Source organism: Microtus pennsylvanicus, chromosome 6, assembly GCF_037038515.1.
Source record: "Microtus pennsylvanicus isolate mMicPen1 chromosome 6, mMicPen1.hap1, whole genome shotgun sequence".
In the NCBI taxonomy this organism is placed as follows: Eukaryota; Metazoa; Chordata; class Mammalia; order Rodentia; family Cricetidae; genus Microtus; species Microtus pennsylvanicus.
The window spans coordinates 46,369,738-46,388,513 of NC_134584.1; the positions used below are offsets into that span (position 1 = coordinate 46,369,738).

At 36.9% G+C, this 18,776-nt stretch overlaps 1 protein-coding gene across 2 annotated transcripts in view; it reads right to left on the reverse strand.

Annotated features, from left to right (window-relative positions):
- The window catches only part of Adamts6 (ADAM metallopeptidase with thrombospondin type 1 motif 6), a 217,883-nt gene that overhangs the window by 18,045 nt on the left and 181,062 nt on the right, over positions 1-18,776 (reverse strand). Inside the window, exons 21-22 of one of the 2 annotated variants that reach the window (XM_075976158.1) lie at positions 12,986-13,115; positions 5,960-6,164 (exon numbers count right to left, since the gene is read on the reverse strand). In XM_075976158.1, coding sequence (XP_075832273.1) covers positions 5,960-6,164; positions 12,986-13,115 — 335 coding nt within the window. Of the gene's footprint in view, positions 1-5,959; positions 6,165-12,985; positions 13,116-18,776 lie in introns of those variants that run through there. The other variant, XR_012910889.1, reaches the window with a different exon arrangement.

Genomic DNA, 18,776 nt, shown 5'->3' on the forward strand with positions numbered 1-18,776 from the left:
TATAGCCTGACTGTCAACTCTGGTCTTTAAATATTGTCCTACTTAGGCATGATAATAAAATGAAATAAAACAAATCACTTCTAAGAAAATACTAAAGGCAGGGGGATACCACTTAGAACCAGGTCACTTAGAGTGTAACTGCCCAGCAATCCTTCTGATCATGCAGAGGAGCGAGCAGAAGGAGCAGGAGAGTTTTCAAGGGTGTGTCAAAAGAAAACAGGATACATTTTTTGAAAAGGTTGGCTTAAAAAGAGATCGGATGTTGTCTGCTCTCTCCAGAGCCACCTAATCACACATGAGAGTGCTGATCCTCCGAGGACCAGGGCTTGAGCTTTACTCTTCAGCTGCTCGCACACTGGCTTTTTGGTGCTGTTTATCCTTCTTCCATTAACCCATTTAGGGGAGACCTAGGCTTCCAGGTAAGTAAGGAAAGGAAAGCCTACCTTTGCTAGATAAGCAGGAATGCAGACAATAGCCATTTCCTCCCTCTTGACTGAAACATAATTGCAATAAAGATGGTTGTTCAACTAGACAATAATGTCCACACTTCTTAAATTATGCTCTGCCCCTAATAGTTTTCCTAGGTCATCTGGGGAGAAATAATAGTGGCTACTAAATGCTTCCTCTAAAGTGCTAGTCCCAACATGTGCACCCTACTTCCCAGCACTTCTTTCCCCTAAGCCTTTGACTCGGTTATCGTAAACAAGACGTCAGAAACATGACTAACGTGTCCTCAGCCTGCATATCTGTGCAGGCAGACTCCAGGGATGTCTCTGAGTTTCTGAGAATATCACTTCAAAGATCAACTAGATAGAATAAAAATTCCAAAGAAGTTTAAGTATAATCGGTGTGAAGTTAAATACAGAAGGAACCTTATATTTTACTGATTTCAAACATCATTTGAAAGTTTCCTTCTTAGAGAACTTGCCTAGCATGTTGGGATTCATCCTTAAGTACTGACAAGAAATAACAAATACCTACTGTGTGTTTACAATATGGATTATTAATGAGTGTTTTGTGTTTATGTCCCGTTAAATCTGATTTTTTTTTTTTATCCATTGTGCTGATTTTTCCCAATAGTCTAGAGAATTGGTTTTCAAGTGATGTGTTTATCTATGGCTGGGTCATGATGGAGAACGAGGTTGTAAGTAGATTTTTTTTGATAAAACAAACAGAATACAATAAAAATCATGAAAAACCAAATAGTTTCCTTCTAAGAGCTGTGCATTTCATAATAGTTTGTGGTGTAAATGTTTATCTTTTTTGTTTGAGAAAAAGGTGTCATTATGTAGTCGAAGCTGTCCCAAAACTCATGATCAACCTGTCTTAAGCTCACAACCACCAACATAGCCAATTTAAAATGTATTTCTTACAGTGTGTATTTTATTAGGTTGGTAAAAAATTATCTCTTAGAAAGAGCTCAAATAAAATCTGACATAAATCATTACCAAATAAAGCTGATTTTTACAATACTTTCTCTTTAAGAATGATAAAATAAAAACGTTAGGCATCTAAAAAAAAAAGAAAGTTTCCTTCTTCAAGGTGACTGTATTTGGTTATTTTGTCTGAAAACAAAGCTGCGATGGCAATGTGAAATGAACCTATATTACCTATTGGCAGACGTTTCTTCTTGTTTCTCTTTTTAAGGGCGATTTGGTACAACTTTTGTGTTCTTTTTCCTCTCTTCTCTTTTTTGCCTTTTTTTCTTATTTGAGGAAAGGACTCCCTCTGTAACCCAGGTTGATCTGGAATGGAACTTACTTATTATGTTGCTCAGGCTGGCTTTAAACTCACAGCAATCTTCCTGTCTCTAATTGAAGGAATTACTGGCATATACATTATATTATTTTGTGTTTCTGTTCAGATTTCTAAGGCAGCTTTCTTCTCTTCAAATCAATTGTCCTTCAATACTCAAATCCAACAACCAAAAAGGCTTCTGATCCTATTTCTGGTTCCTCTTAAGAAAGGAAAGCAGCAAAGTGAGTGATTGAGGTGCCATATACAGATGGCACAAAATCAGCGAACAGAAACCACTTCCTAAGGGTGGCAAAGAAGACTAAGTCCTCTTGAAGATCTGAAGCCAACTAGAACTGGCTGGAGACGCTGTCACAGATACACTCCAGAGAGTTTGAAGGTGACCTATGTATGGCTCACTTTAATCTTAATACACATTCTTGAATGGAGATTTCAAAGGCTAAAGAGACATGTGATGCATGAAGGTGTATGTAGAACTACATGTAACAGAACATATTCAAGAAAGCCACACTATGCAAGTAACTCTCAAAGTTCCATCTTTGGTATAGCATTGCCATGGAACTTCTAAATCTTTCTCTGCCTGTGCCCACTTCTTCTAGTAGATTTCTAACAAATCTCTAGCCTTGCTTTTTACTATCTACATGCCTCTGTCAAATTCCTTGTTTGGAACCACAAAAGCCTGGAACCCCTGTGGAGATGAATACAAATCCTGATATTAGGGAATATCTCCCTGAACATCTCAGCTGTGCACTTCTATTTTAGCGATGCATACATACCTCACAATTCCCTGTTATCAAACACTATCACACCATGCTCTAGTTACTGCATGAATATTTCTTCTTTTCCTGGGCCTTCTCGGTCCTTTCATCCTCTCTGCAGTGCCAACCCCAGGAAGCACTCTCTTATACTTACAGACTTGACACCTCAAATTGTTGAAGCCAATGATATGAATCCATGATGATTTTTACCGTAACAGATTTGTCACCATTATCGGTCAACATTTATGCATTTCCCTAAGGATCCTGGGCATGGATAGTCATAAACATGCAGAATGACTATTGTTATCAATGCACTCAATTTTCAGGTGAATTCAGAAATTCATGGGGGTAAAAGAAATCTCTTTTCTACAATCACAGACTATATCATATCAATCTCTATATGTTTGACATAAACTAGAAATCCAAGTTAGATGGGCAGAATGTGATTACAGTCAGGACACTTGAGAGAACACCCACATTCCTGCCAAAGATTCCATGAACAACCACAACTCCTCAGAATTTTGTTTCCACAGACCATCTTTTTTGTTGGGGGGGGGGGAGCTTAAGGTCTTTCTATGTAGCCTCAGTTGGTCTGGAACTTGCTATGTAGACCAGTCTGGCCTCAAACTCATAGAGATAAGTCTGCCTTTGTCATCCAGTCACTAGAGTTAAAGGTTTATGGCCATTATGACCATCAACTCATGGACTAATTTAACAAAGGCCATTCAAGGAGTAAGGGAACCGTTACATCAGAGATTCCTAAAGGAAAGTCTTTTAAGTTTTTCGTTTGCATTTGACAAACTTAAGAGAACTCCTTGAAATTTTCAAAGCACATGGCACAATGTTTCCAGCAGGATAGTATAGAACAGAGTCTAATACACATCCTGTTTTATTGACTTGAAAGAATTCTCTTTAAGGTGCCCACTCTCCTTAACATTAACTAACACTACAGAAGGATTCAGTTCTTCTATGGGAAATGTGTATAGCGCAGTGGTTCTCAGCCCGTGGGTTGTGATTACTTTGGGGTTGAATTGTTATATCACAGGGGTTGCCTAAGACACACATTATTATTCATAACATTAACAAAATTACAGTTAAGAAGAAGCAACAAAAAAAATTTAGGGTTGGAGCCACCACAACATGAGGAACTTTTTAAAGGGTCACAACATTAGGAAGGTATAGAGATACACACGCACGCACACATACACACACACACACACATGTTGTCATACTGATGGGTCAAGAGGTAATTGCTTAAAACCTTATCTTCCACAAGATCATTTTTAAGTGCCCTTGTCTTGTATTATTTTAGTCAGATTACATAAAATAATAAGATAAATGAATAAATAATACTTAATTTAAACTTTGGTATGCTATATCCCTCAGCTCCCTTTTTCTTCTCCAGGTAAAAAAAAATAGAAGAAACTAGAATTATAGATGAAGGGCTGGTAAAATAGTTCAGTGATCAAATGTACTTACTATCAAGACTGCCTACCTGAATTCAATCCCCAGGACCCACACAGTGGAAAAAAAGAACTGACTTCCACAAGTTGTAACTTAGGGAGACCAGCCCCCAGTCAGTACTAAGGTAAATAAGAAAATCCATGAAGGCGGTGAGGGTTAAACTTCTTAGGAAATACCTTTTATCTTTCTTTGAGCTAAACTTTTCTATCTGATGGTTAAAAAAATAAGGAAACACAGCTGCTTCTGATAGTAACTTTCTCTTTACTTTATCTTGAAAAAAACTCTCTGAAAAATCCCTCTCGCTACTCTCCACAGCTTCTTAATCAGCTCTACATCTCTCCTTCCAATGCTCTACTCAGAAACGTCTCCCTAATCAGCTCTACATCCTTCTCTTTGCTCTCGCCCCTCTCTCTTTGCCCAGCTGCCACTCTCTGCTGCTTCTGATCTTTCCCACAGCCAAACTCCGAACAATGTTGTTATATTTTCAGGGCCCAACCCATTCTCAAAACCCAAGATAAGTCACGTAGTTTCTCTTAGGCTAGGAGTGTCACAATGGCCAGCCAGTGAGCAACCCTGGCCTGGCTGGAGACTCTATGTTGGTGAGGGTATCCAAACAGTAAACAATTGGCTGAACCTTGAGGTTGGGGAGTCTGTGCAGACTAAAGTTGCTTCAAACTCCAACCTTGAATCAGCAAAACAACACCTGAGAAAATGACTTCAAGTATTTGTCTCTTGGGGCAACCAGGTATTTGTCTCCAGGGGCAACCAGCCTGGTTTGAATCTGTTCTAGAGTCTAGCATTAGCTATTTTTGTAAAAGGCTGTCTCTGTGACTGAGAATCCTATGTCAGTCTGAGTAATGTAAGATATCCTAGTATTTTTTTCTATTCATCAGAATTATGAAGCTTAAGTGTCATCTTCTTGACCATCCACAGCTATATTTTTGCCCAGTAGATGGAATATTTTCACAAGATAAATACAAAGCAGTGGGAATACACCCAAAGCTGTTATTAGGGGAAGAAATGAAGTAACTCATGTGATAAATTACAGACAGGAGCAACTGATTTCCACAGCCAGTGACCCTGCAGCCTTTCCAGATGGGGCCTCCCACCAAGGAATCATGTGTCTGATGGGCCAACCTGCTTAACACTAATTGTCACCTGCTACGCCCATGGCAGCTCTCAGTAACAAGGTGTCTTCTGGACTCTACATACATACTATGGCATGAGCAAGTCCACATGTATACATAGTCACATACAAATCAAAAAATACATGTAATTTAAAACTGCCCAAGCAAGTAAAATAGCTCAGTTGATAAAGGGACTTGCTGCCAAGCCTGACGACCTGAGTTTAATTCCCACATTATGGAAGGCGAGAAGCTCCTGTAAAAGGTGCTTTGACTTCTAAGCGTGCACTGTAGCAAGTGTTCCTTCCCCAACACTCAAGTAAATGTAAAAAAAGTCAAAAAGTATGATTATATCACAAGTTACAACTAATTTGTAAAGAACTCATACCTATAATCATGTAATAAGCTATTACTTGGAAAAATTAAATATAAAAAAATCTAAGCCTTCGAAATGAAACACTAAAAAAAGGCATCTCTTGATCTCCAATATGTTTCAGGGTAAGAAAAATTCTTGACCCACCCACCCACAAATTTCGGTTTTTAATTACATATCACTGATGCTGAGCTTATGGAGCACCAGTAAGAACAGTCCCTATGGGTATCCACTATAATGCTATTTCAAATTCACTTTACAAGTATTTCTAATTAAATCAATGGTGAGCTTCTCATTGAGTTTTTATTTCTCCAAAAGTCTCTTACCGCTGGGCAAGTAATAATAAAATATAATATGATCAAATTCACTTTTAGGTAGTTCTTATGTGTCAAGTCTAATCCCCATACTCAGGTGTGCTTAAACATTAAATGCTTTGGTATTGATAACTAAGACATCTCAAAACATGCAGCTCCAGATTTCCTTACTTCAGACCAGTCCAAAGCTACCCACTGAGGTGGACATGACTGGTTGTTGCAGGCCTCTTTCTCCATGGGCCGGTGTGTTAGACAGTCACTGTAGTCCAGTGTTTCCTCCTCAGACGGTCCAATCCTCCTGATGCAGAGCACGGCTCTCGTGCGCATGCCGCCATCACAAGTCTTGCTGCACTCCAACCAGTCTCCAATGAACCATCTGAAGCAAGACGTGGAGTACAGAAAACAGTAGCGTCAGTGCACTGAGGCTTCTAGCTGAGTGGACTTCAGGACTTTTTGCCAGAAAAGCTAGCAGCTCAGTGGCAGTTGATAGGACAATGTCAATGCAAGAGCCATTAAGCAAATCACTGTTGGCTGTCAGTCAGTTGACACTTAAAGCGCAATGTGTAGGCTTCGAAGCAAGCAAAAGCTAAGTTCAAACAAACAAAGCATGATGTGTTTTCAAACTTTTTGCTTTCTGTCTCTTTTAACATAAAATTTTGAAGATAAAAATTACCTCATAAGATTTTCATGAGGATTAAATAATATATTTAAAAGTTCTAGAACACGGTGGTGAAGGTTCAACAACTGGTTATCCACAAAAGGGACAGAGTTATGATTTGTGCCATTTATTCTTTTCTTTTTGTAATGTGTAAATACTTCACTAATGCCAATTTTAAGCTGCTGGTTGGACATTCTGAATGTGAAAAGAACACACACTAATGCAAGGTCTAGGGAACTCTAGCTAGGTGCTTTAGACACTCTGCTGAGTGCAGGCTGCAATTAACAAGCATGAAGCAGGAAAGACTTTTATTATAATGACATTGTAGCCACTTCTCCCGCAAGTGAGGATCATGTGCTAAACTCCAAAGGAACTGGGGATGTGTCTTTCAATTTCCAGAAATAAACTCTCTCAAGGGTAGTAGGACTTCCCAGTCCTTACAGATAAGAGAAAGACCAGGTATCTGTACTTACAATAATCTTCTGAAAAGCCCTAAGTCACTCCTATCAAAACATAGGAAAGGGGTGAAACAGCTTCATGTTTCTGCACAGCTAGTATAGGAGGAAACTCAAACGCCTTAAACACGTCCTGCACTTATGCCACCCTCTTCTCTTGTTTAAAGTCATCAGTGAACTCGCATAAGTGCACAATTTCAAGAAGGTTTTTTGGTATTACTTCTGCGCTGTCACTCTCCTGGATTTTACTAAGAGGTGGAGTGGGAAGCATGGCCCAGTTCAGGTCAAAGAGAATTCTACTTTAGAGTTTTATATGTCAGCGGAGGCAAAAGGGATCCTTTCCCTTCCTGTCAAAAAAGTGCATGAGGACACATATCTAGAGCTGCTTGTAGCCATGTTACTACTCAAACAGAGGAGCCGGGAAGTCCATGATTCTAGGAAGTCTACCCTACACTTTCCTGAGCTTTATTATATAAATCTGATGTACTGAAGTCATTTCATGCCAGTTATTAAAGTTTTAATTGTTTGCCACCAGAATCGTGACCAACATATCACTGTATGCATTTGCTGAATGCCTACCATGTTCAAGGTATTCTGCTTTATTTTACAGGACAAAAACAGTCTCATATTAGGAAAACAGTTCTTCAAAGTCGCAAAAAGAGCACCAATGGAAGCAAGACTGCATTCCCCATGAGCTCATTTCCACTCAGTCTCACCAGTAACATCATCACAAACAGAACATATGTCACAATCTATGATTATAAACCATGCAGTTCTCATGCTTATGTTTTTGGGTATGAAACTAACCAGGGAGAGGAAGGGGGAAAGCTCAAGAACTAATTCCTCACCACTTCCCTGATTAAAGTCTACTGTGCAGGTTTTATATATGAAAGGCAATGCCTTAGAGACATTGGAGTACCAGTATCCTAATGCAAAACTGCATTTATCCCACCACGTCAAAATGGCTTTTGCATAAGATTATTTGTTTTATCACTATTTATAGAGAAAATGAGGCTGATAAATATCATAATCAGTTTTCAAACTTAAAATATATCTCATAACTCAAAAACTTTTTACCTAAAATTTATTTTTAAAATTATAATTTAATGTTAATTTTAAAAAAATTCAGTGCCACCATAGCTTTTCTGTGAAGTCATTTTCCTTATTCTTTTGTTTTCCATAAATGAACATGATCCTGAGTTGTTAGTTATTATCCTGTATTTGGTAAGCAGGAAAATGTGTACTGAGAATAGTCACTTGCATGGAGCCATAGTGAAACACTGATTCAATTTGCAATAGTGATTTCATCACCAAGATTAGGGGATAAAACAGAAATGTGTATAACTCAGCCCCAGAAAGGTCAGTCATACCACTTCCAGCCATGATCTCATTAGGTCTCCTAATGCAAGAGGGATGGAGACCTTCAAATTAAACACAGGTGCTCCCAGGCAGCATGGCCATTCTTTAGAGCACGGGGCCAGCGCTCCTCTCTAGTTCTAATAGTTACTTATTTTACTATTTGTCAATAGTATTTCCTCAGCATCCTAGTGTGAATTTATCACTGTACTCATCAACTTAGAATATGTGGAAGTAAATTATTAGCTAAGCCCTGGCGATTTCCTTCCTGACTGTAATCGCAAGCTTCACATACAGTCTGGCTTCGGCTGCATTGTGCATTGTATTATCCCTTCCTGTGTCTCTCCGAAGGCTGATTCATGGTCTAATTACTGAAATAAACTTTGCAGCCTTCCCACTGCTGTCTCAGTCCCCCTGCCCTCTGTCTAGTTTAGAATCACTGCTTCTCTCCTCTTCCTTCCCTACATGGTGGACACACTGCTGCCTTGCTCTTTGTTTTCTGTTTTCTCACCTTTAGATTCTGTAATAATATATTTCCAGGAAATACCATTTCTGGGAGGATAGGCTGTTTGTTTGGACCTTTACAGCCTGAGACATGTCAGAACTGATTCTTTCCTCTCAACATCGAGGTGTTTTTTTGTTTGGTCTGGGACAGGATCTCACTCTGTAGGCCAGGCTGGCTTTGAACCTACTGAGATCCATTTGTCTCTGCCTCCTGAGCGTGGGGATCAAAGTGTGTGCTACCACACCTGGCTTCTTCTCAGCATCTAGTGATCAAAATGTCTACCATCTGTTAGGGATAAAATTAGTACTATTCAAGTGGGGAGATTTGTTTGCTCTTTTCTGTTCAATTGCTTTTGTCAGACAAGGTCTCATTCTGTAGCCCAGATTGGTTTGGATTCACTATGAACCCTAGTGGCCTTGAATCCCCAAAATTCTGCTTTAGTCTCCCAAAGTTCTGAGACTACAGGCATGCAGTATAACACAATTCATGTTGAATCTCTGAAAACAGAGTTGCTTGCTGTCCCTTGTATAATCTGATCTCATTCTACTGATTATTATTAAGAAAAAATACACAAAGGATGGAAAAAAGAGGAACTACATAAAATTTTGATTCAAACTTGATAAAATCAGAATGTTTTGAAGAGCTCATCATAAAATCATTTTTCTTTATTATTTAAAAAAATGAAAAAGTAAAAAAAGAAAACTGTTATTAAATAGTTATATTAGAAGAAAAACACAGTCTTGAACTGTGTGTTCAATAAACATTTGTGGGGATGAAAGAGACAAAGGATTTTCCAGCCTTTATTCCAGATTTGTCCAATCAACACTTTTTCCCCTATAAACACATCACAAAATTAAGAAAAAGTCTTCAGAATTTGGCAGTATCATCTTTAATCAACAAGAGGCAATTATATAACCTATTATTTACTTAGAAAATGCTACAGCATTCTTAGGTTTAAAAACAATTCTTCAACTAATTGGGAAGTGGAACTAAGATTGGAGAGAACCATATGCCACAAACATTCTATAAGCAAAAAATGTCCTCAGTTCTTAAACATGAGTGTAATAAGCATCTTTTAAGCTGTGACGACTGGGAATGCTTTGATGGAGCAAATGAAGCCAGACACATGAAGTGCCACTAGACATTTGGTTTGTACTTAGAATGCTAGTGATGTCTGGTATAATGGGAAAAACATCACCAGAGATTAAAATCCCTCATCTGTGAAATGATGAGAGTTGGCTGAGATTATTCTATGGTTCTTCCTAGTCTCAAGTTTCGTAGTTTTATAGAGAATGCTCACGAATCTTTTTCTAAACTTAAAATAACAAATTAGAGTTGTCCATGGGTGAGGTTCAATGACTCAAAATGATTTTCAAATATTAAACTATAAAAGATTCTATTAAATAAAACCTAACCCCTGAAAAAATAAATAAATTTCTTAACTGAGCCTGGTGGCATAGGGCTACTTGGGAAACTGAAGCAGGAGGCTTGCTGGAAATATAGGATAAATCCAGGCTAGCTTGGGTAACTTAATAAGATCCTATTGGAAAATAGATTGCAAAAAAAAAAATGGCCAGAAATGTAACTCAGTGGAGAGCTCCTGCCTGGCACATGCAAGGCCCTGAGTTAGTCCCTAGTACAAGCAAACAAATAATTTCTTCCTGCTCTGGGCTTTCTTTAATATGTTTGGTAATAATTCTCTTACTACACTTTTAAATGATAGTTATTTTTATATCTATTTTCTCAGATAGCCTTTAAGAAACCAAACTATAGTGCTGTGTACATTTTATTGATTAACTGATGTTTTTTAAACTCTGGTCTCGGTTTAAAATATTATACAATGTATAGGTTTTGTTTGTTTTTATTTGTTTGGTTTCTACAAATTTAAAAATCATGGTATTTTAAGTAATAATATTTACATTAAGGATTCTGTACATAAGGTCATATACAGAGACATTATTGTTATTAAAACACAGCACTAGACTGGGCTCTTGGCCTTTCTCGCTGAGTCCAGCTCAGCTTCCTTTTCTTACACAGGGACACCAGCTTCCTATCAGTTGTAGCCTTTAAGATTAATGTTTTGCTTTTTTTCAACCACATAAGTCTATAACATGGATCCACTTTACCTCCTTGGTCCTGGAGGCAGAGGCAGGCAGATCTAAGTTTGAGGCCAGCCTGGTCTATATAGCAAGTTCCAGGGCTACATAGTGAGGACCAGCTTCAAAAATTAAAAAAAACAAACAAACCAAGTTTGGTATTCAGTTCAGTGAAATCTCATAATACATGTATTGCTAGTGGGAGTGTAAATTCTCAAAATCTTTTGGGGGAAAAATTTGGCAATGTGTCACAAATACTAAAATGTTCTCTTACTTGACTAGAAATTGCATTTGTCCTTATGTTGCACAAGATATAATCATGGACAAGAGTGTTTTAGTGGCAAAAATGGTTACTGTTGCATATCAGAGGAGAACAAGAGCTCAAACAGAGCAAGGATTGAACAACAGTAGAATTGTATTTAAACATACAATGACATTACTACTAAATGCTGCAAAAGAAAATGTTCAAAATATACTGAGAATGGACTATACCATTTGATTATATATACACTTAGAAATAGCATACATTAAAATACTATCAGTGGTCTTACAGGAGTTATTTCTTTCACTTTAATCTGTATATCACATCATTTGTGCAGAAAAAGAGCCTGATTTTTTCCTTTCACACTCACAACGGGTCCTACTGAATCATAGTAGTCTACAATGTTATCCCTAGAATACAAATACCTACCAGGAATCTTATATATGCGTTCTCAACATTCAAAATTCACTTTTATTGTTTGAATTCAAAAGAATAAAAAAGAAACTAAAAAGGTGCTAGGAAAAATTGAATAACAAATATATAAAATTACGTACTTTTAAATCTTTCAAAAACAAAAACTAGTCAGACTAAACTTTCTTAATTTTACATTCTCTTTATGCTTTTCAATTGAATTCCACCTCCCACCTCCAATTTTAAACAAAGAATTTAATTTCAGAACTAAAAAGGAAAAGTAATTAGATGTATTAATATGGAAATTAATATTAACATTTTGAAAAAGGCCCTTAAGCCAGGCAGTGGTGCAGCACACCTTTAACTCCAGCACTCGAGAGGCAGAGGCAGGCAAATCTCTGTAGGTTTGAAGCCAGCCTAGTCTACAGAGTGAGTTCCAGGACAGACAGAATTGTTACACAGAGAAATCCTGTCTCAAAAACAAACATAATAAAACAATTTTTTTAAAGTTTTTAATGATATATTCAACTCCACAATGTATAGATCAATTGGTCTCAATCTCTGGTTCATGATCCCTTTTGGAGTCATGTGTCAGATATCTTACATAGGGGATATTTACATTATAATATATAACAGTAGCAAAATTATACTTATGATGTAGCAACAAAAACAATTTTATGGTTGGCGATGTCGCCAAAACACTAGGAACTGTATTAAAAGATTAGGAAGGTTGTAAACCTCTGTTATAGATGAGATGATGAATGACTTGAAATCTTCAAGGCATTGGGTGTTTAAAAGAGTAGGTTTAAAAAATAAAGAAGCACAGGTCAACATAAAACACGTGTAAACAGGGCTGGAGAGATGTCTCAGAGGTTAAGAGCACTGACTGCTCTTCCAGAGATCCTGGGTTCAATTCCCAGCAACCACATGGTGACTCACAACCACCCATAATGAGATCTGGCGCCTTCTTCTGGCTATGTAGGCATGTATGCCAGTAGAACAATGTATACTTAATAACTACCTACACCTCTAAAAACAAACAAACAAACAAACAAAAACAGGTGTAACCAGTAACATTTAAGAGGCCCTAAATGATCAATCAGATGCCAAGTATAATATTTAAAATCTCAACTTTCAGAGAATCAACTTGATGAGCTTAACTCGCAATTACACACAATTGGGACAGAACCTAGACCATAGGTTTTGAGCATCACTTTGTTTTTTTTATAGCTTTTAAGATTTATTTTGAGATAAGTTTATAAAGGTGATTAGCAGAAAAGTAGAAAAGGAAGTGGCCTTGAAAAAAAGATCTAACCCTCTTGTTCCTTTGCGTGCCTCACTCAGCAGAAACTACCATATAATTTTACAAAACATTGGGGGCATATTTGCAAATATGAATACATAATGTTTGCTTGCAGCCAAAGAAATGCAATCTCACTTTTTGTCATACTTACTCGGGTGGGCAGGGCTCAGTGTTGCAGGCTCTTTGATTTTCAGGTGGCTTACTGTCAGGGTCACAGAAACTGTTCTGGACGATGGAGTTGTCATCTAATCTTTTACAGACCACTTCTTGTCTTTGGACACCTTTAAGAAAAGAAAAAGCATCATTAAATGGAGAGTAGTTTCCCTTCCAAAAGGCGAGACATGTATTGCTTTCTTCTGGGAGTCAACCTCACTGGATCATTGCTGTCCTATCAGTTCCAGAAACACTTGTCTACTTCTCTAAAAGAACAGAAATACTGTCATTATATTCAAATTTCAAGCAAAATTAATATTATCATATTTATAGATGTTTTGAAGCTGCAATTATCATTTCCATTTTATGTTCATATTCATACTTTCTTTAAAAAACTCTTACATTTTTCAAAATGTCATGAGATAAAATGTATTAATATGCATTTCAATACAAGACAATGGATGCATGTTTATTTAAAACAAAACAACAGGGACTAATTTACTTTCTGACATTTTCTAGGACAAGAGGAAACAAGGTCACTTTTCATCAGAAATACATTACACCATACATTTCACTTATTTTCTTCCATTTATGATTGCATCTCTCTAAAAAGCTCATCAAATTTAGATTGCATATGTAATGTACCACTTTGGACTATAAGAAATTGGCCTGTTTATTTTAACAGAGTGAATACCTGTTGATTATATCACTGTCAAAGAGTTACATACATGCTAATATAATTTACAAAATACTATTCTTGCTCTTAAAAGTTAGTCCATGTACCTTGTTAGCATAACTAAAGACATTCCATTCTACAATTTACAAAATTCTTAAGTATATGCTTATGATTTATTGGCAGACATACCTGCTACAACTTGCTCTCATTTCACAAAATGCAATCACACACACACAGACAGACTTCTATTTATAAACACCCTTGGTGAGATTTTTATATTTTTGTTTTGGATCAGGAATCAACAGACAAAATCAATCAAGATACCAAAGAAAAACAAGTGTTTCAGATCATACAAAAGGCACTGTTAACATTGACTCTTAGAAATGGACATAAAAGCACAAGTAAAGCTGTTCTCTGAAATCACCTACCCCGTCACTATAAACATATAAGCTGAATAACTCAGAGTTGTAAACACAGCACTGACAATATGCAGGTAACCACAGATTTGCACTTCAGGTAATTTTGACTTATGCCAAGCAAGTTTATTAAGAGATGCAGCATCAAACATACTATTTGCAGGGGTAGGGATGGGAGTGATGGCCAAGTTCAGAAGAGAGCTAAGTCAGACAGTGTTGGCAAAGAGAACATAGCTGCCTTAGGACTGATAACAGCCCAGGAGGAAACAGTGTGGGTCCTCAGAAGCTGTAACTCTGACTCTTTTGAGGCATTGGCTTCTGTTTTATACCAGCCTTGCCAAATCCACTCCTGGACAAGGTTACAGAACTTAAAGTTCACTTTGTCCTTTCTTTCTTTTTTCTTTTCTTTTTTAAAAATAGAAAACAAACTATCTTTTTTTTTCATTTTACATACCAATCCCATATCCCACTCCCTTCCCTCCTCCCATTCCTTCTACCTATCCCGGTCCCAACCCACCACCCATTCACTCCTCAGATAGGATAAGGCACATTACTTTGGGGAAGGTCCAAGGCTGTCCCTATTATATCTAGGATAGGCATCCAAAGAGAATCGGTTCCCAAAAAGCCAGTACAAGCAGTAGGGGTAAACTATGGTGCTACTGCAGTGACCCTGCAGTCTGCCCCAGCCATACAACTGTCATCCACATTCTTAGAAAAGCCTAGTTTGGTCCTATGTTGGTTCTTTCCCTGTCTGGCTAGCTTTGGTCAACTCCCATTAGCTCAGAGAAACTGTCAATGGGCGTCCCCATCATGATCTTGACCTCTTTGCTCATATCCTCACTCCTCCCACTCTTCAACTGGATTTTGGGAGCTCAGCCAAGTGCTCCACTGTGGGTCTCTGCCTCTGTTTCCATCAGTTGCTGGATGAAGATTCTATGGTGACATTTAGATAGTCATCAATCACAGTCCAGCTAATTCCACGCAGCTCTTCTGGACTGCCTGCCTGCCTCCGTCCCTCTCCTTTCCTCCGATTATTTTTAAACTGTAATATAATTTTTTAAAAAGGAGTCTGTTTACAAATGAAACAGGATCATTTGATGAAGGAAGTTTTCCCTTAAAGAACTAGCACCAAATGCTTCTCCCAAGGCTGCTTAGGTCTGGGTCAACATGTCTCAGCTGTCCTGCTAGGGTCACATTAAACTAAACCCTATAAATTTAAGAGATTGAAAGAAGGAACTATTAAATCTACTGATCTCAGGAAACTAAGTAGTGTAGCCTCCAGCCTAATAATGAGTTGTTGAAGATGATCTATTTTGTTGTTTACAGTGACAAGACTCCTCAGAAAACCTTCAGTAACATGTTTTTAGGGGTCTGATATATACCCAACAGTTTACTGGCAAAATGTCTTAAAGTATGTTGCTTCATTCTCTCCCACTCCCTAGAATAGCAAATGACAGCAGTGGAATTTTTTAACTATTAAGGTTGAGATTTTTGAGGGAAGAATGATTCATAAGAAGCATAGTTGTTATCCGCTCACAGATGTTCCATTATATTCATCAGATTACCTCCCCATTGTGTCATTCCAGTGGGCAGATAACTATGCCCATGTGGTCACCTAGTCAAATACCTCTACTGTTAGTCATAGAGCTCGGCTACCAACAGTGGCTCAGATGAGCAACTTGTCCACTCTGAAGGTAATGTTCATTTATATCAAGAGCAAGGGGTTGCTTTTGGAGGTTTAGTATGTATTTTTTTTAAGGCATTAAATGTGACTGCTCCTAAAACAAAAAATGCTGGCAGTGAATACACTGTGTTAGTTGATTCTCAGAAAACAATAAACATCAAAACTATAAAATGGAACTGATGCTGCTTAGTTCCAGTGACAGAAACTGTTAAATAAGTTTCTAAAGTTGAGATTAAAGTTAAGTTTCTTTAAGAGAGCACCACAGACATTGTCCACACTGTATTTGTTTAAAGCAGCCTTTAGTATAAAAGCAGGTCCTCTGCAATTTGAATCACAGATCAGACTGGTATAAAAAAATTAGTAGAGATTTACATTTCACTTTTAGATAAATTCTAGCTATATATGTATAATATTTGAAAATGCTTTCTGTATAATATTTATTGCTAAAAACTAAGGAAACAGGTAAAACCACCCAGAATAAAATAAACATTGAGAATAGTCTCATATTGTTCTAGAGCCTAGAGCTCTTTTTTTATTTGGTAAAACCCAGTGATTGTACCTTACTCTCACAAACTAAGCTGCTAACTCAGTGTGGTTGATGAGTCACCACTCCCTCAGCAAAATACAAAGCATTTGTGCTTCTTGAATGATGCTAGATTTCATATGAAGCATTACAAATTAATTCAACTTTGGCCATGCCTTCCATATAGCCTAAAAACTTGGAATTAAGGAACTTCTAGGTAGGTCTTTATGTTTTCAGCATGCTACTTTTTGATAAAATAAAAATTAACATCCTTGAAAACATAACTAAAATTGTCCTATATTTTACAAAGATATTTCCCTTATACTAATCTTTCATTTATTTTCTTCTAAAATATTGTATCATTGTAGCATTAATCTACTTCAAATCTTCTCAAAACACTATACTATTTTCCTCTAATAGAATACGTATTTCCTTCCAGGTTTGATGCCCATACCTGGCAGGTTGATAGTTTTGCTTGTTTGTTTGTTTCTGTGTTGATCCTAAGTCAGTATTAATAGGATGACTATAATCAAATTAATCAAAATGAATAGGGTTTTAAACACAACCTGTATATCAAGGTGAATGTAGCTTTTAACTTTAGAAAGTAGAAAACACAGATCAAGTGGAAATAATCTAAGTAAACGAGAGAAATGGAGTTTAGAATATTTGCATATGATTATGTCTCATGTACATATAGCCTCTTTTAAAGTAGTATGTAAAACATTGATAATTCATTTTAAACCCTATTATAATACAGTTATTCAAAATTTGTATGCTTTCAAATCTGAAGACCTATAGTTTATTACCAAAATGTATAAGATGTCTACACAACCAGTAGTTGCATATCGAGTGGGGGAAAATTCTCATGTCTCAGTGTTCCTAACCCTTAGAACTAGAGAATGATCTGAGAATTTAAGTGACCAAATTAAAACTATACTAACTATATTTTTACTCTTAAAAAAAACCTTAAGTTATTAACATAAACTATTCTTTTTTCATATAACATAAAATCAATAATTTTTGCAGTGAACAGTTCAATGGCATTCAGTATTTCTACAGTGTTAGGCCACCATCACCACTATCTAGTTCCAAACATTATCATTGAGTAAAACTTCTGTTGTACATGTTTTCTCTACTCATACCTCCCTCCAGGCTTTGAGAACTGCCAATTTGTTTTTGATCTCTATGACATATTCTGAACATTACATACAATATGTATTCTTATAAAATCCCTCCATGTTACAAAAAGTAATGAATTTAAGACTTTAAGACATTACAAAAGTACAAATAATTTTTAATTTCTTATTTTGTTAACACATATTTACCTTAAACCTTTACAAAGAATATGTCCTATTTAGCACCATTTAATTTGCCTATATTTCACTTTTGACATGTAATAATCCAATATGACAGATGATGGTTTTAAGTATGGAAATGCAAGCATAACTCTGGAGCTACAGATGTTGAGCAGTGGAATAGCATTTGGCTAACATGTGCAAGGCAAGGCACTAGGTTAAATTCCCAACCCTGAGCAAAAAAAGCCTCCCTCACGCTTGGCCTGTGATCTTAAATTTATCAGATCTTATGTTTAATATTCTGCCAATAGTTTAAAGTTAGGAGCTATTTGACTAACCAGGTACCTGCTATATAATACAAGGACTGAACTTGAATTATTGCTTTAATTATACAACAGCAAATAGATTTTTAATGGCATATTGTAATAGTACATAACACAGGAAAAAAAAGCAAGAAACCCACCAAATGGCAAATAAGAACTGGATGGAGCTGTTTATTGTTCTCACTGTAAGGATGGTAAATGTCTCTTTCAGGTGAGGTAACTTCACATTCAGGCCAGTCCTGAGGGAAAGCCTCAGAGGACACTGACCTTCTTTGTTTCTGATAATTAAATACTTCACAGGCTCATTTATAACACAATATTTAAAGTCATACTGCTCTTCTTGTGGCAGTTCACCATTTAATAATTAAATTCACCAGTTCATTCTTTTTAAAAGTAGAAACCAGAAGTTAGTGCTTGAAAATTGAACTTGGAACAGTGCACATGTTAAATCAGGAAGTATGAGAGTAGAAGCAGCTAAGAGCAAGAGAAAGATCTAGGCATTGTCAATTCTACAAGACCTAATATTTTAGTCCTATTTTGGACACCATCAGGACATATGATTAAGTCAACATGGGAAATAACAGGGGTCTAAATGTACACTTGGAATATAAGGGATAACTGATCTCCACATAATTGAACAGAGTGGCCCAGAGTGTCATCTCTCCCCAGGAAACAGATTTCTGGAGAGAATGAGAAGGGAATACTCAGATTTTATACTAAAAATGTAGCTGGGGGTTAAGGCAACAATTTGCTTGACCACAGCATCTAAAGTAGTTAGTAACCAAGATAGCATTATATAACCACAACATACATAGCATATGACTAGCAATGTTAACGTAACTCTAATATTCAATGCAGATAGCATTCAAAAA